This window comes from Gadus macrocephalus, chromosome 11 (genome assembly GCF_031168955.1).
Source record: "Gadus macrocephalus chromosome 11, ASM3116895v1".
NCBI classification, from domain to species: domain Eukaryota; kingdom Metazoa; phylum Chordata; class Actinopteri; order Gadiformes; family Gadidae; genus Gadus; species Gadus macrocephalus.
The window spans coordinates 8776575-8801835 of NC_082392.1; the positions used below are offsets into that span (position 1 = coordinate 8776575).

Here is a 25261-nt window from a genome sequence, read left to right on the forward strand (position 1 = left end):
TTTCTGCTAGACATGCATGCACACTCTTCCCCTTTCCACTAGTCCCAGCCCCTTAGCAACCTCGTTGTCATGGTGACACTTCGCCCCCGCCCACTGCCAGACCATAATACTCCCAACAGCATACATCCCATAATATACAACTCATAAAAAGACAAGAAAGAAAAAATACCCGTGACATGGTCTCCAGGGAAACTCTGGTCCACTAGTGACAGACCATAATATGCACCCAGGGTCCACCTGACATAAGCATGACTAAAGTATGAACTCAAATAGACCATGCTGGGGGGATCCTTGTGTTACTTGGCCCATGGACACCTAGCTAGTGTTCAGCCTCCATGCTGATCCTCTATCCCCACACCAGTTCCCTCTCAAGGGGTCAAGGGGCCTAGTGAACTGGCTATCCAGTATTGGACCCCAATACCACTGTACAGTCCAAACGCTCCACAATTAGTGAGGAACACCTCGGTGTGAAATTAAACCCTGTGAAGATGCAGCTTGAGGTGTTAGCGGTATCACACTGTCACGCTCAGAGGATTCAGCCACGCTGGGATGATATAATGATGAGGGATTCAGTCATGCCATAACCACCATTAATATTGCATTGGGAAAGTCTGGCATTGCATTGGAAAGTGAATAGTGCTTGTGCACTGCACAAACACACACAATCAAACACACACACACACACACACACCAAACACAAACAAACAATCAGACACACACACACACACACAGAAACATTTAAATATATAGAACTTCAACTATTTGTTTAGACTTTTATAAATGTTGACGTTGGATACAATTTTGTACATATACTAAAATAGTTTGTCTTTATTCTCACTGTGAAGGTGATACGTATACAAATATTTAATATATTATAACATAATGGTATGTGATTTCACCCCGTAAGATAAAGGATAAAGTAGCTACCTCCTTTCCAGGTGATCAGAAGGACCAAACCCAGATAGCAGACATAATGTACTTGGTACAGTATGGCCCATGAATATCATCTGTCAAGTTTGTGTTAAAATACAGGGAATTCAAGTGCTAATGGCCTCAACACGGCCTTGGCATAAAAGCACACACAAGTGATAGAGCCACATTATGCCCTCCACTAGTTCCTCCTTTCCTCCTGCACACTCTATGATATTCCCCACTGTACAGGCAGATCACATCTGAACAAAGGCCTATGTCTGGCTGTTGTCTTTTACCATCGGTTGAATGCCCACCACACACACGCACACACACACACACACACACACACGCACTCAAATGGCTGCGCGCACACCACATGCACTCATGTGCGCCATCGTCACTAACACCCCCTCCTGCTCTTTCTATCCCATATGCACAGCAATCTTCCCACCTCACACGCACACCGCCCGCCATCCATTCCACAATATTCAAGGCTCGTCCACACGGTCCACACCCTCCCCCCCCCCCACACACACACAACCCCCCCCCCCCCCCCCCCCCATGTGCACATAGCAAAACCGCCCACTCTGCTCCCCCCCCCCCCCCCCCCCCCTCCCTTCCCTGCCTGACAACACTGCTGCCATCCCATAATATTCTCGCACGTGCACGCGCTGCACACACACACACAGATATTCATACGCAGCAGTGCGCCTGGCTCTTTGTTGGCATAGATGCCTGGGCGGCAATGTAGTGAGTGCGCTCAGACGGAGTGGTCATGTCTCTGCCCCGAGAGGACTCCTTGGTCTGCACACCGAGGTTAGGGGAGAGCCAGGTCCCTGGTGTAGAGTACAAAGGTTCCGGGGTGAATGAGCAAAAAACGATTCCGACAATCATGATCGAGAGGCACAATTTCCCTCCCCATCTCCATCACATTCCCCTTGTGGCGAAATCTGTAGCGCAGTGGATTATGTAGTCAGCGGATTCTGGCAACCATTTTAAAATTAGGTCAACCTTCCATCCCATGCATGATAAGCATCAGCCGACCGAGCCCATGGAGAAGCTGAGATTTGCCTTAGTCATTTAACAGATGCTTTTATCCCAAACAACACGGCCCTGGAGCATCTACGCTTCTCGATGCCCAGGGTTAAAATAGAGTTATGGGGATCGGACCCAGTACCTTTCAGCCTGGAGTCAAACCCCGCAGCCAGGACACTGTCCTTGCTGCCCCCATTTACATCTGTGAGTGTCTGTGAAACGCTGTTAAAAAAAGGTTTATATCAGCCGCTGCTGAAGGCCAGTAAGTAATCTTTACATGGAGGGCAAACTCCTCGCTGACGCTTTAATAAGCATCCTCTTTAAGTCCTGCAACCGGGGATACAGTCAATTGGCGCGGGGGCCATCGCGACATGATGTAGTGGCTACAAATGGGGGGCAAGATGAAGATAAAATAAAAGGGGGAGTTATTTACGAGAGAAGGGGTGAAGGGATGACGGGATTAACGTAACGGAGGCGCCGGACATGACAGCGGGCCGCTGGTCGCCATGGCGTTGCCGCGGGAGACAGCAGGAAGACGTCACTTGAGGAAACAGGGGACACAAAGGGATGAATACGAACATGGAGGAGAAGTAAAAAAAAAAAAAAAAAAAGACAGGAGGCCTAAAGTCAACCTGTCTTTACAGATACTGAACTAAGAGGGGCCATCACGCAACGTGGGGAGGGGGTTGGAGGAAGAGGAGAGGGGGGAGAGAGACAGAGGCTGTGTGCGTGTATGCGAGGGTGGGGGGTGGCTATGGGGTGTCAGAGGGTTCAGGTAGCCTGGTCATCCACAGGCCTGATCCTCGACTCCACAGGTGCTGGCCATTGTTTTGGTTCCAGCCCCACACAGTTCATTTGAATAAGACATGAGCCTTTAGGAGCAATGCATTCAGTGTGACAAATGTATTCACACTCACTGTATGCAAACCTATGCAAACACAGATTAAGAGCACTGCTGCATTTGCTGTTATAGTTCAAATACTTAAAAATAAAAATACATAAGAAGAGACATTGAGATTGAGAAACGCAATTCTCTTTTTCATTATTAAATAGCAGGTTTTTTTTATCCTTCAAAAGCCTGTCTACGTCATGAAGCGGCCTACTCCGTCCTGGTGAGAGATGTGTTCAGGCCAGGCGTCTCTCCTCCTGCATCCGCCCACGCTCTCCTCAAGCCCCTTCTATCCCCCCTATCTTGTGATTTATTTGCCTCAGTTCCAATATTTGTCAGCGGAGTGTTTTCTCCCCGCTTGTCTAAATGTCATCCCTTCTTCTAAGACAATAAGGGGAAGGGGGAGGAAGGGGAGAACGAGAGGGCAAGTTTGGAGGGAGAACGGGAAGGAGGTGGAGGGGGACCTCGTAAAATGAGCAACAAAGTTTGGGAAAATTAAACATTAGGTAAGCCTCTTTTTTCATATTCATCCATAGGTATCTGCTGTGTCACTTCACCTGGCGGGGCTCTGTAGGGTGTCTGCATATGGATCGATAGAATAACTATATTGAAATTAAATGATTTAACTACTGCACTGTTTGCTGGGTTATACATTTACTGTGAATATGGTCCCTAGTTATCCAACTACACGAGTTCTACTAGAAGACCCACTTAAACACATGCAAATAAACACATAGATGCATACAAATAACTAAATACACACTGAAAGCATATCTCTTTGTGTCACATTAACGTCAAACACGTCATATACACGCTCACACACACTGACACATATACACATGCACACACACACTCACACAAACACACACAAGAAGCACACAAACTCAAGAGGAAATGGCGACCGTAATCGCATTGCCAATTTTACGCTCGGGTCTCAGGTCATGTCTTGTGCTCGTCATACATACACAAAGGACGACGGCCATTTCTCATTGTCAATGTTATTACACTGTAATATGGTGTAACCATCCACCTTCCCAATGCCAGCTCCCCTCCCACCACCCTTACGCCTCACCTCATCCTGTCTCTCTCTCTTTCTCTCTCTCTCTCTCTCTCTCTCTCTCTCTCTCTCTCTCTCTCTCTCTCTCTCTCTCTCTCTCTCTCTCTCTCTCTCTCTCTCTCTCTTCTTTCTCCCACCCTTGCACTTAATGTGCAAGGGTTTATAACCAATCACTCTCTTCTTGCAACTCTCACTCCTTCTTTCTGTTTGAGCCGGACAAGACAAAAAACTTTTTTTGGAGAGGGCAAATGTTCAAAGGTCCATTTGGATCAAAACATAATGCTTTTTCTGCGGCGTTTGGATTGATTTGAAGCTGCATTGCTTGTTGACGGTTTACTAGTTTATTAATATTGATTTGATGAAAGAAACTTGATCATGGATATGCAGGTAATCTTTATTTTACATTTCTAAACATCTGCTGGGGATTCAATGCACTTCTTTGAGCATGCTTCCGATATAAAGTGAAAATTCGGATTACATTTTCTATTCATCTACATCAAACGAGGACAACTGGTTACAAGTCAAGAACTGGTAAGAAATATAATTTACTTAATCTTGTAAAGAAATCTTCGGGAAAATCTTGTAAGGGATCCGAGCTTCAATATCTGCGGAAAGTTGTGCAGATAATTTTTGATTATACTTTTAAGAAATGTAGAAAAATCTGTACACATTTCATATAGAGAAATTTTTTACAAGCCAATCACAATCTAAAACGTAGTGTAATTGTCATAACAGTCATAGCCATAAACATTCTGGGAGCAGTAACTACTTTTCAAGGCCAAATTGCTCATCCCTCCCTCCCTCCTCCCTGAACCTCATGAACAGATATGCGGGGATTATCCCCGGGTTCTGGACCACAAGCGTAGACCAGCTGTGGGACCTGTGGGCCGGAGAGATTGGGGGAGCACAGGGCAGGCTCACCACCGGCCATCCAAGGACCAATCGCTTGACACACAGAGACGGACAGATAGACAGTCTGATGCCAACTGTCTCTGCTGTCAATCTCACGACACCACTCCTCCTGTTGTTGCTATGGGCAATCCACCCCTCCATGGCAACCAACTGGCTGTAAGTCTGGCGCGCGAAAAAGGCAGCAAGAGAAAGGCGAGAGTTTTGTTTGTCATGCTATAACTTTTAAAAGATGGTGACGTGTCTCTAAATCTCTTTCTGTCGCTCCCCTTTCTCCCTTTGTGTCTCTCCACTCCGTGACCTTTTCTCTTTCCCTCCCTCCGCCTTCACTGTGCCTCCTCTGTCCCCTTTGTCCGTCAGTCCGTCCTTCGTTTCCTTTCTCCCTAGAAACATCTCCCCATTGTTACCTCCGCCACCTTCTTTTTTCCCTCCCTTTCTCTCCCTGATTTCTGTACGGCTTCGCTGTACTCCTCTCCACCCTTGTTACTCTTCTCCTCCTTTATTGCCTCTCTCTTTCAAACCCGGCGTCCTCCGGCGTCCTCCATTGCCCCCACCCCCCCCTGTAATGAAGCATGCCCTGTTCCCAACCTGTTCCCAACCTGTTCCCAACCTGATTCTCCCCCAGCTCCCTGGCGAGGCTGCCCCGCTCCAGGCCCGTGTCAGGTGACGCCCCCTGCGCGCGGCTCCGAGGGCTGTCCTCGGGGCAGGTGGGGGTGTGTAGGGCGAGGGGGGAGGTCATGGAGTCCGTGCGCAAGGCGGCCGAGATGGTGATCGAGGAGGTACGGAAACCCTGAGGCCGTTGGCAATGCCGTCATCGGGAAAAACATCGGGAATGCATCCGATAAACCGCTGTATGTCGCTTTGACTATCACCACTTTAGTGCCAGCACCAGTTCAGGAACCGGCGCTGGAACTGCTCCACCACGCCCCGCGGGATCAACGTGTTTGGGAAGGTCCTGCATCAAGGTGAGAGGGCTATTCATGAGAATGACCACAGATCGGTTTCCTGCAGGGGGCGTATCGTAATGCCAAAGTAGAGCATCTTTTCTTCTCTTACGTTTGGTCACGTCTCATGCTCTTCTGAACCAGGGACACGCGAGGCGGCCTTCGTGCACGCCCTGTCCTCGGCGGCGGTGGCGATGGCGGTGACGCGGGCCTGCAGCCGGGGGGAACTGGAGAGGTGTGGCTGCGACCGGAAGGTCAGGGGGGTCAGCCCGGAGGGTGAGCTCATAAACACACAGCCGTCCCCATGAACGCAGATCTGATGAGATGCGGGCTTCACAATAAAAGCTGTAGATTGGCACAAGTTGAACAATGATGTGTTGTATCAGATTTATCACCTCTCTTTGCGCGCTCTCACTCTCTCTGAAGTACCGCCAAACACAATGACACATTCCTTGGGAAAACTAACCTGGCAGCACAATCCTTTTCCGATTCTATCTCCCTGTTTCCGCTGTACAGGGTTTCAGTGGTCGGGCTGCAGTGACAACCTGTCCTACGGGGTGGCCTTCTCCCAGACGTTTGTGGATGAACAGGAGAGAGCTAAGGGCTTATCAGCAGGTCGACCCCTCATGAATATCCACAACAACGAGGCCGGTCGGAAGGTCGGTTGGTGGCAGCAGCAGCCTGACTCATCTGTTCCTCATTTAGTTTATTTACAACAAGCAGGACATTGCTTTTTTTGTTTATTTCTCGAATCCACGCATCTCTCTCTCTCTCTCTCTCCCAGGCTATTCTGCACAATATGCAGGTGGAGTGTAAGTGCCACGGCGTCTCGGGCTCCTGTGAGTTGAGAACCTGCTGGAAGGTCATGCCCCCATTCAGGCGTGTCGGCGCGGTGCTCAAGGAACGCTTCGACGGCGCCACAGAGGTATCCCAGCATGCTCTAGTTTTTCAGAGAATTGAACTGAATACAGATTCCTTGCATTTTCTTCATGAGCTTTGAGGCTTTCAGAGTGAAGCGAGACGGGGAAGTTGGTCAAAGAAGAAAGAGAAGGGCACGTAGCATATGTTCACAGGTCAAAATCGAACCCGGGTTTATTGCCTACAGGGTTTGCGTGTTGAGTCACTGAGCTTCCCCCAAGATTCCCCCAGAGATTCCTGATCAGACACCATAAGGTCGAATGTAATGAATTCTTCTCGACTATTGACCCATCTCTCCATCCACCGGTCTTCCTCGCAGGTGCGTCTGACTCGTATAGGATCAAGGACTGCTCTCTTACCCCGAGACCCCCAGGTGAAGCCACCAGCCGCCAGGGACCTGGTGTACCTGGCCCCTTCCCCGGATTTCTGTCATCTGGACCCTGACAACGGTATCCCCGGCACGGCTGGGAGACGCTGCAACGGTGAGAGCTGCCATTCTGAAACCCCACAAACAATTAGATTTAGTCATTTTGCAGAGGCTTCGACCTAAAGCCACGAAACAAGTGAGAAGTATCAAAGTATAATGTAAAATCAAATCTGGAGTAGCGACACAGAAGTTTCGATAAAAAAACAACAAGTGCAGATTAGCAACAGAGAAACAAAGATGCACATCAATCCAAAAATACAGGTCTCTATTCACTCCTTGATATTATTACAGTGAAGTAAACATGTTGTTACCCCGGTCACAGGGACGTCCCGGCTCGCCCCGGACGGCTGTGAGCTGGTGTGCTGTGGGCCTGGGTACCGAGCGGGCCGGGCTGAGGTGGTACAGCGCTGCTCCTGCAAGTTCTCTTGGTGCTGCTCAGTCCGCTGCCAGCAGTGCAAGAACACAGTGACTATCCACACCTGCAGAGTCTGATAGGGCTTAGCATGCACGCACACAAACATACACAGACACACTATACAAAAGACTGATTCTTTTGAACACACATTTACTATTTAACACGGCTGTTTTAGGCAAGGTGATTACGGGAATTATTAACGTAATCTTCTTCACTTTATCCTGTATTAGTGGCCAATTTTAACACACACTTTTAGGGCCGAAGCAAGTAGGATAACCATGGGCAAGCCATTGAAGGAAAATATACACCCACAAGAATCAGACAAGAGCAGACCAGAAGAGAAGCACAGGCATGGGCACATATCCAGAAACAGTGTACCTCATAGAACTGACTAGAACTGTTTTGTTTCTTTGAAATTAACCAAAACTAATGATATTACAGCACTTACTGCTTGTCTGCGCAGCTGTCTATGATTTGAACCCCCTGTAATAGGGTAGAATGTCTTTGTACATTTAATGTATTTATTTCTCTTTGTGTCTCCATCTTGGCTTATTTATTTGTGTATCTGCCATTCAGTCCTTGCTCTTTTCTTTCCATTCATTCATGCAAAAAATAACTTTCTTATCAGTGTGTCTTGTTTTCCATCTCACACTAATGTGGTCACAGTTGTGAAAATGAGTTTCTAGGGTAATTAAAATGATACTGTAGTTCATCCAATCGTTTTTTTTTCTTGTCTCTATTAAGTTAAATGACGGACCTCATTTTTCTAGTGGAAAGGTTAAGCCCTTTTTAATATATATATATAAATAATATTACATTTTGCTATTATTTAAAATGTATTTTTAATATACAAGGCCCATTCCAGATACAAAGACCATAAAGATGCACCTTTCAGTCAAATCATTTTATTACAAACATTCTTTGATTGCAAACACCCAAAAGGTTTCTAAGAAAATTATTTCAAGTTCTATAAAGATGAGGATCTGGTCAAAATAGAACAGTATATCTTGTTATATTATCAATCACAAAATATTGATACACTAGCAGAAGTTCCAAATAAAATAAAATGACTCCTTAAAAAAGAAAGAATAAAACGACATAGAATTAATATAACATACAGAAAAATAAAAAATATAATTGATTTCGAATCAAGTCACCAGCAAAAAGGCAGATTGGCGACAATGCACTTGGTCTTCCCAAAATTCCCTTGGAGGATGAAAGAAACAGCTAGCCTGGTTTGGAGTGACGATACATCTCTTGTACATTTCTTAGTACAATCAATCAAAAGTGGCAGAAAAAAAAGAAGCTACAGCATTAGTCCACAGTAAGTTGCTCGTTGGATCTAAATAAGCACTGCATACTAAGCAACTTATCCGTAACTTAATTGTAAGTAGAAAGAAAAAAAAAAAAATCGGCTTAATAGTAGGCAGAAAAACACAGGGAAAAAAGGACACAAACAGCAGGCAATAGGCTGGCTGCAACTGTATACAAATATTTCCTAAAAAAAGAGGGGCAATGGAGTCAGGCGGGGGGGCCAGCCCCACCCAGGTATCGATAGGAGTAACACTGCTATTACTAGAAGCAGGAAGACAAGCGGAGGATTGGAGCGCGGTGATCCCTCGGCGTGACCGTGTGAGGACAACACAGGCTCCCTCCCGCGCGGCCTCTTTCAATACATAATATGAAGGCACAATCTGTGTACATTGATCGCAGCTTAGGTCAACCCTGCTCTCTTGTTCTGTCCCTTTCTCCCCTCCCTCCCCACAAGCCGTTGATCCGTATCTCTCGTTTTTCGTATTCACCCGGGTTCTCCCTCCATCCCCAGTGTGTGGCTGTTCTTCTAGAGCAGCATGCAGCGCTTCTTGGGCTTGGTCTCTGGTGGCTCCAGGGCGGCCAGGATGGCCTCGTCAAACACATTCTTCAGTCCTCGCTTCACGAGTGAGGAAGAGAGAGAGAGAGAGAGAGAGAGAGAGGGTCAAAGTGGTGCAACTCGTGAAAGGGTTAGATCAAGATTTTTGCCTTTTTGCCTTTTGTTGAGACAAGAGCAGTGAGATCTCTTTTTGGACGATTGGTTCAGTCATCCCCCGGTTCATGATTCCCAGGAGGCATAGCATTAACTCCACAACTCAATTTAAAGGTGCCGTGTGTAGGATTAAATGGCTTCTAGCGGTGAGGTAGCAGATTGCAACAAACTGAATACACTGCAACCCTGTAATTAAATATGTTAAAAAGACAACTTTCAAAACAAAGAATACAGCTTATTTTACAAGCAGTTACTGTTTCTTTCCTGTAGTCAAGAGTGTTCCATAGCAATCGTGTTCATATTATCATGGCATCCCGCACCACAGAGAAGGAAACGGTTATTCTAAACAAAATAATTGTGTTGCAACTGCTTGTAAAATAAGCAGATATTCACGTTTTTGGAATTCGCCTTTTTAACGTAGTGTATTACACATACACACGTAGATCGACTCATGTTATCTGGAAGGTGTATCAAGTTGAGTTGTGGAGCTAATGCTACGACACTTGGGAATGATACCGTCTATGTTACTGGGGGGGGGGGGGGGGGGGGGGGGGGGGGTCTAACTGAATTAGTACTAAGGAGCCTCACCTGTGTGAGAGCAGAGCACTCCACGTATTTGACGGCGCGGAGGTCGCGGGCCAGCTTGTCTCCGCTCTCGGGGGACAGGGGGCGCTGCTTGTTCTTGGCCAGCTTCTCCACGGTGTTGCTGTCGTCCCGCAGATCCACCTGGGTGCCCACCAGGAGGAACGGGGTGCGGGGACAATGATGGGAGATCTCAGGGACCCACTGCAGGCACAAACAGAAGACACACATTTTAGAGGAAAATAAACTGGTTTTAGTTGTGATGATCATTTGAGCAGAAGATGAGCATTATTTATTTGCCGTTGATACTAACCGTTCAAAAAGCAACTTACAGTGACTACAAACCCAGGTCATAGACCAAGGATATCTTTTCAGGTAGTTTGCAGACTTTGGGAATCCAACCCAGTACCATTTGGCTGAGAGTCAAACACCCTAGCCACTACAGTATCGAGCCCCCATGATACAAGGTAAAAGATGCTCAATGACAGAAGAAATTCCAACCTTCTCGCGGACGTTCTCAAAGGATGAAGGGGACACGACGGAGAAACAGACGAGAAACACGTCCGTCTGGGGGTAGCTGAGGGGTCGCAATCTGTCATAATCCTCTTGACCTGTGAGCGCCAATCAGAAAGAAGAGAGGAGAAGAAGAGGACGTAGACAGTTAATATAATCCAATGGATGGGTTTAGAAAAGGAAACAAGACAAAGGTTATTAACGGAAAGAATTTACATGATCAGTTTATTGAATTTCATTGATTTAGACAAGAGATTGGGGAAATAGAAGGTTTAGAATGACGTTACCTGCTGTGTCAAAAAGCCCAAGTGTATAGGGCTCACCACCGATCATAACAGTCACTGCATAGTTGTCAAAGACCTTTAGAAACCAAGAAAAAATATGTTGTTAAAAATATGAGGTGATTTTCAGACTTTTATCATATAACTATTACAATCGATTACCTACAGAGTGAGATGTTGCATGGCAACATCTTTTTTTTAAATATATATGTATATTAACATTTCTTACCGTGGGTACATATTCTGAAGGAAACTTGTTTGTTGTGTAGGAAATCAGTAGACATGTTTTTCCTACAGCACCGTCACCTACCACAACACATTTTATAGTCTGCATCTATGGGTGAAAGAAAGAACGATTGAGAATCTCGACTGGAAAGATAACTGACAAGAGCACCAAGGCATACAGAGGAAATAACACAACCTAAACCACATTATTCCTAAATTCAGACCCTTTACAACAGTGACATGCGACTATGGAACGCCCTCCCTGACCACCTGAGGGCTCCACAGACTACAGCTCTTTTTAAACGGAACCTCAAAACCCATCTCTTTAAAAGAGCATTCAGCTAAACTTTCTTTGAGGTTCCCCCTTCTTTTTTTTTAATAGTTTTTTGGTATTTTTTTCTCTGAAGCACTTTGAGTGCAGTATAAATAAAATTTATTATTATTATTATTATTATTATTATTATTATTATTATTATTATTATTATTATGCGTGACCAGATGTTAAACAACTCCCATGTCTTACAATAATAAGCCTCAAATATTAATAATAAAAGGTTAGGGAGGTCCATCACAACTGCACATGTTTTTTATTTGACTAATAAAATGTTTAGGGAGTTAACTTGATAGCAGATCTTTAGTAGGTGTTTTCCTACACGCGCGGAAACATTAACGAGAGTAAAGAAAGAAGGCTTCCGCATACATCAGCTGCATGCCAAGGATGGACCGGGGAGAGGAACTGCATAGGCCTAGCCTGAGTCACAACACATTTAGACAGGAATTTGGTTGACTTGTACGCTTCATCAACAATTTATTTCATATTATACTTTATGGGCATTCGATCATAATAGCCAAGTTCCGAATCAGACGCCATTAGATGTATAAAATAAGTACAGCTATAATATAAATAACGCTAGAGAAAAATGAATCTCCACATAAATCTCGAAGCTGTAGTTCCAGCCAGATTTACCATCCAGGTCTTAATTAATAAATTGTCATGTGGTCCGAACGTATTTCCACGAGTCACAACTTATATTATTCAATAGAAAACGAGCCAATAAGTGTTCAACCATCCTGAATAAACGAAACCTAATGACAGCTTAATTGACAGGGGAGTTCTCCTAACACTGGGCTAGCTCGATGGCTAACTCGTTGGATTGTTGGAGAATATAAAGAGGAACCAACAAGAAATAGTTCGCTGTCGCTAAAGGGTCAACGACATGTAAGTGCTGACGTTAAATCTAGTATTTAATATGTACATTTAACAACATTTGAACAACGCTGACTTCTTTAAAAACTATACTTACGTTTTTTTCGGGGCAGGTTAGGCGTTGGTTACATCCGGGTTTACAATACGAATAACATTTTTGCGCAACCGCAAACGGTACGCTCGAGCGGCTGCGCGTGGACCTCTGGAGGGGCGGCACTGACCCCTAGTGGACCAATCAGGTAGAGCTCTGGGCTTGATCTGAAAAACAAGCGTTTAAATATATAGAATCACAGGGAGTCCTAAATAAAGCCAGGTACTCATCCATGTATAGACGTGTATAATTACCTTTGAATCTATAAAAAATATGTTTTATATTGGTTGTGCATTTTATGCATATCAACCAGGGACGCATAAAGTGTAGGCGGGGCTTGGCCACCAAGTCTCATCTCATGACAGGTTGTCTCTGTAGCGGCGGCAGTCAAATACTGCACTCAGCGCGGAATTTCTTCTTTAGCTTACAAACTTCAAACAAAAAACATAACTATTGGCCTTTCACATATTTCCATTTATTTGATGGGTTTGTCGGCGTAAGATAAGGAGAAAAGAAAACAAAATACACCAATAGTCACAGTGCTATCCTTTTTGGCGTTAAGGGCTGGACATTTAGAGCTTCCTTGTTGACAAGCTTGTATACAGAAGAGAAACTAAAGGCAATACAAGTCGCTATGTATGTCATTATGTGCTTTGTGGCAATGTCCATGATATAGAATAATGACTTGGTTGAAGATGTTTGTGTGCTACGGACCAAATGATAGAGCCAGAGGCAAGACACAATACATAATTATACAATATATGGACTATTAAGCAATTACATAATAACGGCTAACTGCCTCTGCATTGCTGATAATTGTATCTCAACCTATCAAGGGAATGTGTAACGAATGAGGTAACATTCTCAAGTCCAAACTTATATAGTATGTTACTATTATTTAATTAGATATAGTCTATATTGTATGAATTGCATAATAATAAGTATCATAACTATTTATAAAGCACCTCTCAAAAGAGTATATTAGTATATTATCCTTACTGTTTTTTAAATGGTCAGTGGTTTTCTTATATGGTCTAACATAGCCCCATTGCATTGTATATTATTGTTATATTAATATGATTAAATGCTATTTTCAGCATTCAGCTCTGCAATATTAATGTGATTAAAACAATGTACTTTAAAGAAAACAGTAGTGGATTCTTGAGGACATGACTTCCAAACTTAAATCGGCCAACACAATTGTGTTGCTCCCCTTAAAGAATATCAAATTCTGCAAAATAAAAACAATGTCTTACTTAAAGAAACATAATTCTGATTGAGAAGCATGATGATTTCTTTATAAAGATGATGACATGGGGGAACCTGGAGGCCTATACGTTTGCATACGGACTGCCTAGTCCAAATTACATGGAGTTCTCTATTAATGAAAATATAAGTCATATCTGATTGTATTTAATGGTGACAAACCCACCAATGTGGCACTTCTAGGATCTGCAGACAGGCCCCTGGTTTCACAAAATTCTACGTTTGTCATTTCTGAGCGACTTTCTCTCTAAAAGTGTAAAGAATAAAATCTGTTCAGAACATGGATGGTTGTCAATCCTAGATTTTTGTGAAACCAAAGGCTTGCCGATACAAAGAGGATGACACAAGCTGTCCGCAGAGGAGCAATATTAAAAGGTGTATCGATGCTGGACAGGAGTAACATTTAATTTTAATTTCCAGCAGCCTTATCATAAAAAGGTCGCAATGTATCAATGTTTAATGAGGAAGACTAGTCAAGACCAATTCTGATTTCTCCTCATTTTGCTTTATTTACAATTTCCTGAAATCGGGAATTGTCTTTTCACTTTGGCGAAGTCACTATTTTAGACCAAAAGGCTTATACACAGATTGACTAGCTGAGCTTACAAAATATTCTTATGTTCAGGATACTATTTTCAAAAGACAGAGGAAGAGGCTGTTGATATTAGGTTACATGAAAAATGTTAAATGATTTTGTACCTTTACATTTATTTGATGAATTTATATATAACGAAAGTAATTGTGTCAGAAATGCTTTTGCTTTGAAAGAACCGTCCGGAAGTCCAAACTCGTAATATTTGTGCTGACTTGCTGATGTTTTTGCTTCCTTTGTCAGAAAGACTTCCGTTTATATTTTTGGTGCAGGTAGCTTGAAAATACAATTACCATTCAGAGTACTGTAAAGACACCGTACCGCCTGACCCGTTGTGAGGATATCGTCCAGTGCCACAGTACAGGGGATCTGTTCGCTGCTCTGCTGGGGGCTTTGAATCCAAAAGACCACTGTTGTCTTGTTGACCGACCATTTATATAGCTAGCTGGCTAATACTAGCTAGCTGAATTACCTAACATGTTTCGATTCTTGAATGACGTTGATGACAGTCCTTTCATGATGTGAGTTATGCTCGTATTATAATGTGATATTATCAAGTGTTTGCCGATTTTAGTGAAACACGCAGAACCAATGCAATGTGCGTTTATAACACGCTTACTTGTGCATGCTATACTGGAGCAGAAACCTATCGAATGATAGACTTGCAAGCATGTAGGGGCCCACTATATATCCTTCAGAGCTCAGGATGAAGCTCGGAGCGTTTTTACAATACATGCATTGCCCTGCAAGTATAGCTTTGTATCAAATGCATATATTTGGTTTGTTTGTCGCAAATCCCTTTAAACTCAATCTCTATTTGTCAACAGCTGTGTGTCCATACTTAACACAATACACAGGGACATTGATGTTGTTGGTCCTTTTTTAAGTGTGATCTTTTCTCTTACAGGGATCCATTTGCAGCTCATCGACAGCAGATGGGGGGTCTATTTGGATCATTTGGGTTTGAACCTTTCCCTCTTGCCCCACAGATTCAGCCTCCACGTGCACCTCATCTCCAGGTGTGTTTGTGTTTGTTTTTCAAGGCGACCATTTGTAATCGTGAACTGTTTCAAGTGTAAATTTGGTTTATATTCTTTTTTTTTCTATTAGGCTGGAGCCTTGGCTCCTTTTGGCATGATGGGAATGGTGAGTAATTTTTATCATATTGGAATGTCAACATTTCATTATTATCCAATGTCCACACCACTACAAATGTATTTTCTGAGGGGGAAAAAGTTAACCTTGATAGGCAGCTGGATTTGCAAGATTAGGAACCTGCGAGAATCAATCTTGCCAGTCTTCAAGGGACGCTGCAAAGTGAAAACCACCAGTGGTTTGGACCAATCAGCATCCTATGAGGAACTATGTGATCTACATGATACGGGATAGAAAGCGATAGACAGACAGATGTTCATCCAGTCACCTGTCAAGTGCCTGATACTGTTCAAACTGTTTGCAAAGATGATGGTTCTGCGTAACAAACCATCTGTGTAACAAACCATCCATTGATTGTGGACAGTATTGGGGGTTTGACTGGCAGGAGCCTTTTAACATCTAATGAATTACCTCTATTGCAGGGTGGCGGGTTCATGGATATGTTTGGCATGATGGGTGGAATGATGGGGAATATGGTGAGTTTCATTTGATCAAACATTGGTATCGTAAATCTAGTGCATTGCTAATGCAGCATACCACAAAATGGGTCTGACCCCGCTGTCAGGCGGATTGATTGAAACATATCTCTTCAACTCCATGAACGCTCTCCTTGTCTAACAGGAGAGAATGTCGGGTTCCCCCAACTGTCAGACGTACTCCTCGTCGACGGTGATTTCCTACTCCTCCTTAGACTCCGGCGCTCCCAAAGTCTTCCAACAGACAAGCGAAATGAGAACGGCACCTGGTGGGGTGAGTACGCGCTGCCTCACTCCTGCCTGCTTTTTTAATGCCTTTCCTACACACACAGGGCCATGGCAAAGTAATCAGGGCCAGCTGTCACTAAGTCCAGGACCAATCCAGTTTATTATTTTCATAGCCGTTAATCACGTCTGGGGACCCAGGGGGCTTCACAGACCAATGTGTGAAGTTGGAAGGACAGTTTGATGATGCCTTTGGGAACCAGTGTTCGGACAGGCTAGAGGGAAAGACCCCCCCCCCCCCCCCCCCCCCCGCAAAATCAGCACAGTCAAATACTGAGACATGCAGAGGAGGTCCCTGCTCCAGCAGAGCATTGTTTGTAATATGTGGGCGTTTTCAGGTTATGTAGGAAAGTAGCCATGGCAATTACAAAAAAACATAAATACTACACATTTTCTTTGTTTGCTTCTAAAATTATTCTGCTTCGATGGCCTTTAAACATGCCTGTTCATTCACGACATGTCAAATAAAATAAATCCAGGTCATAATTAGAGTGATCATAAATTGCACTTCTTGCACTCATTAGGCAACCCTTAAGGACTGTCTCGTTATACATTTAGGGATGGGCGATGTTTTGATTGAACTCATTAATTTGCATTTATGCTTTCCTACGGTGTGTTGCAAAAAAACGTGTAAACGTTCTAGACTCCACAGATTGGTTTTGCCTCAAAATGAAAGTGAACCTGCAGTTTCAGCTGGTTCAGTGTTGGAACTTGGTGTTCCAACACTGAACCAGCTGTAACTTTGTGCATCATAGATATGTTTTTCTAACGGTTGCGATGTGTGATCTGGGTGGATTTGTTTAGAGAACTGACTGTTTAACAGATGTCCTATTTTGAACTGATCTAAAATGAATCAGCTGTTGTGATTATCGTACAGCCAACTCCTCTCCTCTGTCCCTAAGCTTTGTGGAACGTTATTGAGATGAGTAGAGGGTTAGGTAGAGGAAATATGCTGATCAAGGCGGTTCATTGACATACCCTGACAGGATTGTTGTAGCTGTCAGTTAGTTTGCATGGTATTTGGATATGTCGTAGCTACGTAATTCTTACGGTCCGTAGGATTTATTTCCTTTATTACGTTCCTCTTTGCCCTCTCCGTTTTGAATACTTGGAGAGCACCGTTCATAGTCACAGAGCCCTCCCAATGACAAAGGCTAGTCTATGGTAGCACGTCAAACGCAGGTTGGCTGTGGATGACTGTAGACGTGCCATACCACGCAGTAATATCTGAGTCAGGACCCCAGTCAGTTATTCTCGGTTCAGTGATAAGTTCTATGATTTCATGCTGGAACGGTGTGTGTGCCCAGATCCGTGAGACGCGCCAGGCCATGCGTGACAGCGAGAGTGGCGTGGAGCGCCTGGCCATCGGCCACCACATCCGAGATCGCGGGCACGTAATGGAGCGCTCACGGAACCGCCGCACGGGCGACCACGAGGAGCGTCAGGACTACATCAACCTGGAGGAGAGTGAGTACATGGAGGTTAAACATTTTATACTGAGAAATCACGGGCTTTGGTCATTTATTCAAAATGTGGGTCCAGTGGCTGGGACAACCAAGTTGAAAGGTACCGTGTGTTTTATCCCAAATGACCGCAGTCTACCTGTAGGCAAAGAACGATGACAAAGATGACGACCCCAGGTTGGTCATGATGACCAGATCACAACTTTTGAATCTTAGTCTTGAATGAATGTGATTGGTTACACAAAGAGATGGTTAACAACAAGTCACTGTCTCCTCCCCTCCATCGCCAGATGAGGCGGCGGCGTTCGACGAGGAGTGGAGGCGGGAGGCGGGGAGGTACCCGCCCCCAGGCGCCCGGGGGCTGGACTACTGCCGCGACCGGCGAGCGGGCGGTCAGCAGCTGGCCCTGGCTGCGCCCCCATCCTCCGAGTCCCCGCCAATCCACCGCCACGAGTCCCCCAGGCACCCCCCTCCGCCACCCCACAACCGCCCGCGCTACGACTGGTGAGAGGTACGTAGACCACCGTGTGTGCGCGTGGACCACCGTGTGTGTGCGTGGACCACATTGATAAGCTGCGGCATACCCGGTGCTGCTATCGATATCGCAGAAGTTATGGAAATATATTTTTTATTCATTAAGGTAAGTTAAACACTGCAATAGTTGTACGGATGGTTGTATAGCTCTCATTAAGATGCATTTTGGCTATTTCCAAGTCACTCCCGACATAACAAAAAGCAAAAGGGTGAATTCCCTGTTTCCTCTTTTAAGTGACAAGACTTCAAAAGGCAAAGCTCCAAAAACCTGAGTAGCCTTAGTGCTGTGTTGAGGAACTCAGTGGCCTCCTCTGGGTAACGGAGGGCGTTAATGTCAAGACGGCCGAACATCAGACGAGATACTGAGCACCGCCTAGAAGAAAGAACACACGAGTCGGAAGATTTGCTGTTAGGTTTGTTCTGTGTTCAATAGACTGGGCGGTAGTGGATATAGGTTTCGGGCGGTAGTGGATATAGGTTTTGGGCGGTAGTGGATATAGGTTTTGGGCGGTAGTGGATATAGGTTTTGGGCGGTAGTGGATATAGGTTTTGGGCGGTAGTGGATATAGGTTTTGGGCGGTAGTGGATATAGGTTTTGGGAGGTAGTGGATATAGGTTTTGGGCGGTAGTGGATAAAGATTTTGGGAGGTAGTGGATAAAGGTTTTGGGAGGTAGTGGATATTAGGGGTGTGCACGGGTACACGTGTACACATGTAACCGGTTAGTAAATCATAACCGTTTAGGAAAAATAAGTAAACGAAAACCGTAAAAAAATTAAATAATCACAGCGCCATTGTTTCAATGGGAATCACGGTCCATACTTTCAACATAAAGTTTACATATTTATAATTCGAAATTTGTCCCAGCCTTTGTACCACAGATACTCTGGGGTCTATAGCATATAACCGCTTTTTCTGATTACAGTTGAATTCATTTTTCACAATTTACCAGCTTTCATTTGAAGATTAATCACGCGCCATTCGTTTCAATGGGAATTGCGACGGTCTATACTTTCAACATAAAGTGTACATATTTATAATTAGAAATTCGTCCAAGCCTTTATACCACAGATATTATAGGATCTATATCATATAACTGCGCTTTCTGATGACAATTTAATGTAACAGTAGGCTAACGACATCCTAATTAACACTGCAACTGCAAATTAACCACACGGAGATAACCATGGCAACCGGTCAAACAAATTTTCTTTTTGCGATCATTCTGCTCGCGCATCCGCCGTGTTGATAAACAAATAATCCCCCTATAGCGCGACTGCGGTCCACTTTAAAAATAAAATTAAAAAAACGGTTAACCGTGTACACGAAAAAAAAAAGGTTGATTTGATTTGATTTAAATTTATTTCGAACATGTAAAAGAAAACAAAAAATATATATCAAACACAAATTATTGATGTTAAACTAAATAGAAAGCATAATTCGATACATAAATGATCAATACTTGATAATTGTAACATGTTCGAAAAGGGGTGGGAAGAAGTTTACACTTATTTAATCCCATCCCTTCTCTGTAATTCATTGAAATTAACATTCCTTAGTCATAATAATTATTAACATTTTCATTTATTAATAAATATATATATATATATATACATATATATTAGATATATACATATATATATATTATTCCGTAACGTATCCAAACATATATATTATTATTATCTTCTTTTATTTTTTTTATTTTTATTTTTTTATTTTTTTAATAAAATGTGTAACTTATATGTTAATATCAGATATATACTATAATTTCTTACACTTTTGTCAAAAAAAATATTTTTTTATAAATAAATTAACAAAAAAAATAAAAAATAAAAATCCTATTCAAACAGTCCTGTGTATTACTGTAGATGGGATTATTGGTGTTGTAACTTTGCCTTTTGTGTCTTCATTTACAGATTTTTATATTTTTGTATAGTAATATTTAAACAAAAAATGCCACAACGCAAATATAATTTGCACAATTTATTTACAGATTTTTGCCTAATGCTTAAACACTAAACATGGTTGCTATGCCCAAAGCATAACTGTTTTTTTAAATAAGACACTTTGTTCAAAAATGTCCTTAGGTTTTTCCCTGCATTTATGCTAATGACCACATGCTTACAGGCGATTAGCATAAATCCCTAACTAAAATACGCGATGAAAACGGATTTTATATGGCAATAAAGAACAACATCGGATCTAACAGTATGGATTCATTTTTCAAAGTTCCCGAAAATACCTAGGCTATAAATTCATATAAGCTCCTAAAGGCTATGAGTGATCCCAAAAAGAGCGACAACACGCACACACACACATAGGCCTACACACACGCACACACAATACTAGAGGAAAAACGGCACGGAGGTTGCGGTTTATAGATACAATAAAATGATTGGGCTCAGAGGGTTTTTAACACTGGTGGTCATGTAGCGACACATTTTAGCGTCTGTCTGTCTGTGTCTGTCTGTCTGTCTGTCTGTCTGTCTGTCTGTCTGTCTGTCTGTCTGTCTGTCTGTCTGTCTGTCTGTCTGTCTGTCTGTCTGTCTGTCTGTCTGTCTGTCTGTCTGTCTGTCTGTCTGTCTGTCTGTCTGTCTGTCTGTCTGTCTGTCTGTCTGTCTGTCTGTCTGTCTGTCTGTCTGTCTGTCTGTCTGTCTGTCTGTCTGTCTGTCTGTCTGTCTGTCTGTCTGTCTGTCTGTCTGTCTGTCTGTCTGTCTGTCTGTCTGTCTGTCTGTCTGTCTGTCTGTCTGTCTGTCTGTCTGTCTGTCTGTCTGTCTGTCTGTCTGTCTGTCTGTCTGTCTGTCTGTCTGTCTGTCTGTCTGTCTGTCTGTCTGTCTGTCTGTCTGTCTGTCTGTCTGTCTGTCTGTCTGTCTGTCTGTCTGTCTGTCTGTCTGTCTGTCTGTCTGTCTGTCTGTCTGTCTGTCTGTCTGTCTGTCTGTCTGTCTGTCTGTCTGTCTGTCTGTCTGTCTGTCTGTCTGTCTGTCTGTCTGTCTGTCTGTCTGTCTGTCTGTCTGTCTGTCTGTCTGTCTGTCTGTCTGTCTGTCTGTCTGTCTGTCTGTCTGTCTGTCTGTCTGTCTGTCTGTCTGTCTGTCTGTCTGTCTGTCTGTCTGTCTGTCTGTCTGTCTGTCTGTCTGTCTGTCTGTCTGTCTGTCTGTCTGTCTGTCTGTCTGTCTGTCTGTCTGTCTGTCTGTCTGTCTGTCTGTCTGTCTGTCTGTCTGTCTGTCTGTCTGTCTGTCTGTCTGTCTGTCTGTCTGTCTGTCTGTCTGTCTCTTTCCTTCTTTCTTCGATCTTCCGCTTCACTCGCTACTGCTAGAATCAATGTAACTTTGCAACCGTGTAGGGTAGCCTACTGCCAACAACTGCCACACTCGCTGTGTATTTTTCTTCTTTGTTGTTGGTTACGTGACGATGTGCCGCGTGCTGCGCAATTGACGTTACGCGCTGTACATTTTCTAAAAAGAGCTACGTAAAAAAATGTGGAGAAGGATTTTTATTGCAGCGGCAGAGAAAATTCAGCAGCGGCGACGCGCCGCTGCTGTGTGAACGTGGGGGAAACACTGGAGTAATACGCTCGTGTCAACACCTATGAAACTATAGGTCAACCGCCATCTTCTCCGTCAACTCTCCTCTCACACTCGGTGACAGCGGCTGGCAGCGCGCCAATTCTCGGCGTCTTATAACATTCTATATATAATAGTATAATATAATTTTATATATCATAATATCACGGCCAAAAGCTCTGTGCGCTCACGTAGGGATTGGGCTTCTCGGGGTTTGTTTACTGGCGTTGCTATGGTTACCGGTCTTGTAAGAAAGCGCGTCAATTCTCGGCGCGCCAATTCTCCCTTACAGAGCAGAACTTTGGCCTATTCTACACATTAACATTTTCTTAATTATAATTATATCATTCATTTTTACTGAATTTGTTTTTTATTACAAAAAAAATAAAACGGTGTTGCAGGTGTGCAACACCGAGTAATCGGTGTTGGCCTCAACACCGGTAACACCGGTAATACCGTATACCGCGGCAACCCTAGTGTACACGTGTAACCGGTTAGTAAATCATAACTGTTTAGGAAAAAACAGTAAACGAAAACCGTAAAAATAAAATAAAAATCACTGCACTATTCGTTTCAATGGGAATCACGACTGTCTATACTTTCAACATAAAGTGTACATGTCCCAGCCTTTATCCCACAGATACTCTGGGGTCTATAGCATATAACCGCGTTGTCTGATTACAGTTTAATTCATTGTTCACAATTTACCAGCTTTCGTTTTGAGGATTAATCACCGCGCTGTTCGTTTCAATGGGAATCGTGACGTCTATAATTTCAACATAAAGTGTACATATTTATAATTTGAAATTCTTCCCAGCCTTTATACCACAGATACTATAGGGTCTATAGCATATACCGGTAATAACTGCGCTTTCTGATGACAGTTTAATGCATTTTTCACAATTTACCAGCTCTCATTTTGAAGGCTGAATGGACAATTAGACTGGAACTACTTGGCAGGTAGTTGTTTTTTTGCGTTTAAGATATTAAGTGCTTTCTTGCTGATGATCCAAGGCGGCCTTTGTGAATGTCGGCACACATCGAATAATCGATTATTCTTTCATACCATTCACTGATTATTCGACCATGAAAATTTTTAGTTATTCACATCTCTAGTAGTGGATATAGGTTTTGGCGGTAGTGGATAAAGGTTTTGGCGGTAGTGGATATAGATTTTTGGCGGTAGTGGATATAAGTTTTGGGAGGTAGTGGATATAGATTTTGGTAGGTAGTGGATATAGGTTTTGGCGGTAGTGGATGAGGGTTTTGGGAGGTAGTGGTTATAGGTTTTGGGAGATAGTGGATAAAGGTTTTGTTTTTTTTGTGGGTTTTTTCTTGATTACCGATCGCCACAAAAGGACTAAAGGCCGACATGATGATCTACTGTCAGAAGGTCTTAAGATGATGCTTGAGATCAGCTGCATGCGTGGCCCATCCGTGTTGTTCTATGCAACAATCTTTTCTTTTTGCTAATACATTTATTATGTATATTGATTTCTGAAGCAATAAGAGAGTGGTTTAGAGTTGTAAGATACTGATCCCTCCCAGCATGCTGCAGTGAAGAAGACTCTTTGATAAAAGACACCGATGCCTGAGGTCCGCAAAACCTCGATCCAAACCCAGCCTCAAACAGACCCAGTAACATAACTGGACTTTGTTTTATGGATATTTTGCAGAGCCTACAATATATAATGTATCCCCCAATTATATTGAATGTCTTTCAAATGGATTGTTGACCATTATTTGTTCATCATCATGGTGTATAAATGTTCCATCCACCTGAAAAAAACTTAAACTAACGGGGGGGGGGGGGGGGGGGGGGCCGCGTTGATAGTATGGATCAGACCCTGAGTTTGTGTTTTCCTGCTTTCTCTTCTCAGGGTTTAAGACATGAGAAGAGGAGTGATGATGATGAAGAGGAGGAGGAAGACGACAAAAGAGAGAGAGAGAGAGAGCGAGAGAGAGATGAAAGCTTTTGCCCGACGCTGTGAAACAGGATGAAGAAGGAACCTCGTGGTCATAAGAGTTGGACCATTATAGATGTTTGTTATGACTGGACTGTCTATATATAAATTATACATATAACACGCACACACGCAAACACACACACACACCAATATCCAGTAATTTGTAGTTAGACTTCTCCGCTGTTACTGTCAAACACAAGAGACACACCTTCTCCTTCCAATGCACACATGCATAGAACAACACACACACATGCACGCATACACACACACTTTGTATATAGAGACACATTCTCAAAACTTGACATGCGTTTGTGCCCCACAGCACTATAAAGTATACGGTGCTACACCACAGTACATGCATCCTCTGTACAGTCCATTTTATGTTTGTGAAGACACTTGTGTGTCTGTGGATAGAATTGTATACTGTTGACTTAATTAAACTGATTAGAAAATCATTAAACATTGTTAGATAATTGCAAAAACTGATCGTGTTGTCTCTGGCTTAATTGAACCTTTTCACAGAGGTGTCCTTGTGGAACAAACGCAGTGACTCTCAATCACTAACTGGTGGGTATGTTACTTTTATGTAGGGACTGGTATTAGTCTAATCTTCACTAGTTTAGTCTACTACCCATGCGCTTGTGTTTTAAGGTAACAGACCCATAATTCGTGATACGTGTCACACCTCCTTTGGTGACACCTCTTTGAAAGGGCCTTTTCGCTTTAAGAGTTCCTCTTAAAGTGTTGATAGGCTATACAAATGTCAAATATTGGATTGTTTTTTTTTACTTTTTATTTGAAGAAATGATATTTGTAATTATGTTTTCGTACACCTCAACACCAGCTAACCACTCATTCAATTCTGTTGAAAATCAAAAAAAAAAATGGTATTGTGTGTGTGTCCCATTGAACCGAATGGTCTGAATGGATCCATTGGCTTCCAGATGGAACATGCACTGAATGAATGACCCATTGAAACAAGTTTTGGATAAGTCTAATCTAGCACTGGCTCAGCACATTATAACTGCTTCTGTCATCCCATTCAACAGTGATGCTCTACAGCGCAGCCCCGTCTCCTCTACCTCCGTCAATGCTCACACCATACCTGTCCAATCACCTGCTCGCTCATGTGACCTGACCACCCCCCCTCTCCCCCACACCTTAGTCTGTCTTGTGTTACTTTATAGTTGTGCGGTCTGTGTCCCTTAAATTGTTAAAGGGCCAGATGTGTAGGCTTTGGTCAAAGAGATCAGGCCTGTGTTCCAAGAAGTTCCTCCATCCTCATCATTTTTGTTGCTGTAGGACAGTATTTGAGGATTTAGGAAGTGAGGCTGAGGAAAACAGGAATGGAATGTGTTTAGATGTGTTATTTTGGTTGCCAAACGAGTCTCTATTTGATGATCAGTAGTTTGGTTTGAGAAACTACTGATCAATGTTTTGGAGAGATTCATGATATGTATATGTACTACTATATGTCTGTGATACACCTGTACATATCAATCGTTGCTAGGATAACTGCTAATAGCCATTGCATCA

The 25261-nt window shown here is 43.3% G+C and overlaps 3 protein-coding genes across 4 annotated transcripts; 2 read left to right on the plus strand and 1 right to left on the minus strand.

Annotated features, from left to right (window-relative positions):
* The first annotated feature begins 3924 nt into the window (after positions 1–3924).
* Positions 3925–8218, plus strand: wnt4b (wingless-type MMTV integration site family, member 4b). Its single transcript, XM_060065098.1, has 9 exons — positions 3925–4424; positions 4719–4961; positions 5428–5581; positions 5683–5767; positions 5891–6022; positions 6263–6405; positions 6531–6671; positions 6984–7146; positions 7414–8218. The coding sequence occupies exons 2-9, from the start codon at positions 4873–4875 to the stop codon at positions 7581–7583; spliced, it is 1077 nt and encodes a 358-aa protein (XP_059921081.1). The 5' UTR covers positions 3925–4424; positions 4719–4872; the 3' UTR covers positions 7584–8218.
* A 177-nt stretch (positions 8219–8395) lies between these two features.
* Positions 8396–12575, minus strand: cdc42l (cell division cycle 42, like). The gene is made up of 6 exons (XM_060065116.1): positions 12435–12575; positions 11135–11239; positions 10912–10984; positions 10613–10722; positions 10118–10315; positions 8396–9436 (listed from the first exon to the last, which is right to left on the minus strand). The coding sequence occupies exons 2-6, from the start codon at positions 11237–11239 to the stop codon at positions 9347–9349; spliced, it is 576 nt and encodes a 191-aa protein (XP_059921099.1). The 5' UTR covers positions 12435–12575; the 3' UTR covers positions 8396–9346.
* A 1920-nt stretch (positions 12576–14495) lies between these two features.
* On the plus strand, positions 14496–24211 carry mlf2 (myeloid leukemia factor 2). Of its 2 annotated transcripts, none has more exons than XM_060065105.1 (8): positions 14496–14807; positions 15194–15305; positions 15397–15432; positions 15864–15917; positions 16063–16191; positions 17510–17669; positions 17956–18169; positions 23639–24211. In XM_060065105.1, exons 1-8 carry the CDS (start codon positions 14764–14766, stop codon positions 23643–23645), a joined length of 756 nt encoding a protein of 251 aa, XP_059921088.1. In that variant the 5' UTR covers positions 14496–14763; the 3' UTR covers positions 23646–24211. The 2 variants fall into 2 exon arrangements, with proteins under 2 accessions (XP_059921088.1, XP_059921090.1); XM_060065107.1 differs by having other exon boundaries at positions 14497–14807; positions 17956–18176.
* Positions 24212–25261: the final 1050 nt, after the last annotated feature.

Coding starts and splice junctions, on each gene's coding strand:
- wnt4b (XM_060065098.1), top strand. CDS start 4,873: ATGCCAACTGTCTCTGCTGTCAATCTCACGACACCACTCCTCCTGTTG. Junction 6,023..6,262: donor CAGGGGGGTCAGCCCGGAGG/GTGAGCTCATAA, acceptor TCCGCTGTACAG/GGTTTCAGTGGTCGGGCTGC. Junction 6,406..6,530: donor ACAACGAGGCCGGTCGGAAG/GTCGGTTGGTGG, acceptor TCTCTCTCCCAG/GCTATTCTGCACAATATGCA.
- mlf2 (XM_060065105.1), top strand. CDS start 14,764: ATGTTTCGATTCTTGAATGACGTTGATGACAGTCCTTTCATGAT. Junction 14,808..15,193: donor GATGACAGTCCTTTCATGAT/GTGAGTTATGCT, acceptor TTTCTCTTACAG/GGATCCATTTGCAGCTCATC. Junction 15,433..15,863: donor CTTTTGGCATGATGGGAATG/GTGAGTAATTTT, acceptor CCTCTATTGCAG/GGTGGCGGGTTCATGGATAT.
- cdc42l (XM_060065116.1), bottom strand. CDS start 11,239: ATGCAGACTATAAAATGTGTTGTGGTAGGTGACGGTGCTGTAGGAAAA. Junction 10,316..10,612: donor TTGAGAACGTCCGCGAGAAG/GTTGGAATTTCT, acceptor TTGTGCCTGCAG/TGGGTCCCTGAGATCTCCCA. Junction 9,437..10,117: donor AGTGCTCTGCTCTCACACAG/GTGAGGCTCCTT, acceptor TCACTCGTGAAG/CGAGGACTGAAGAATGTGTT.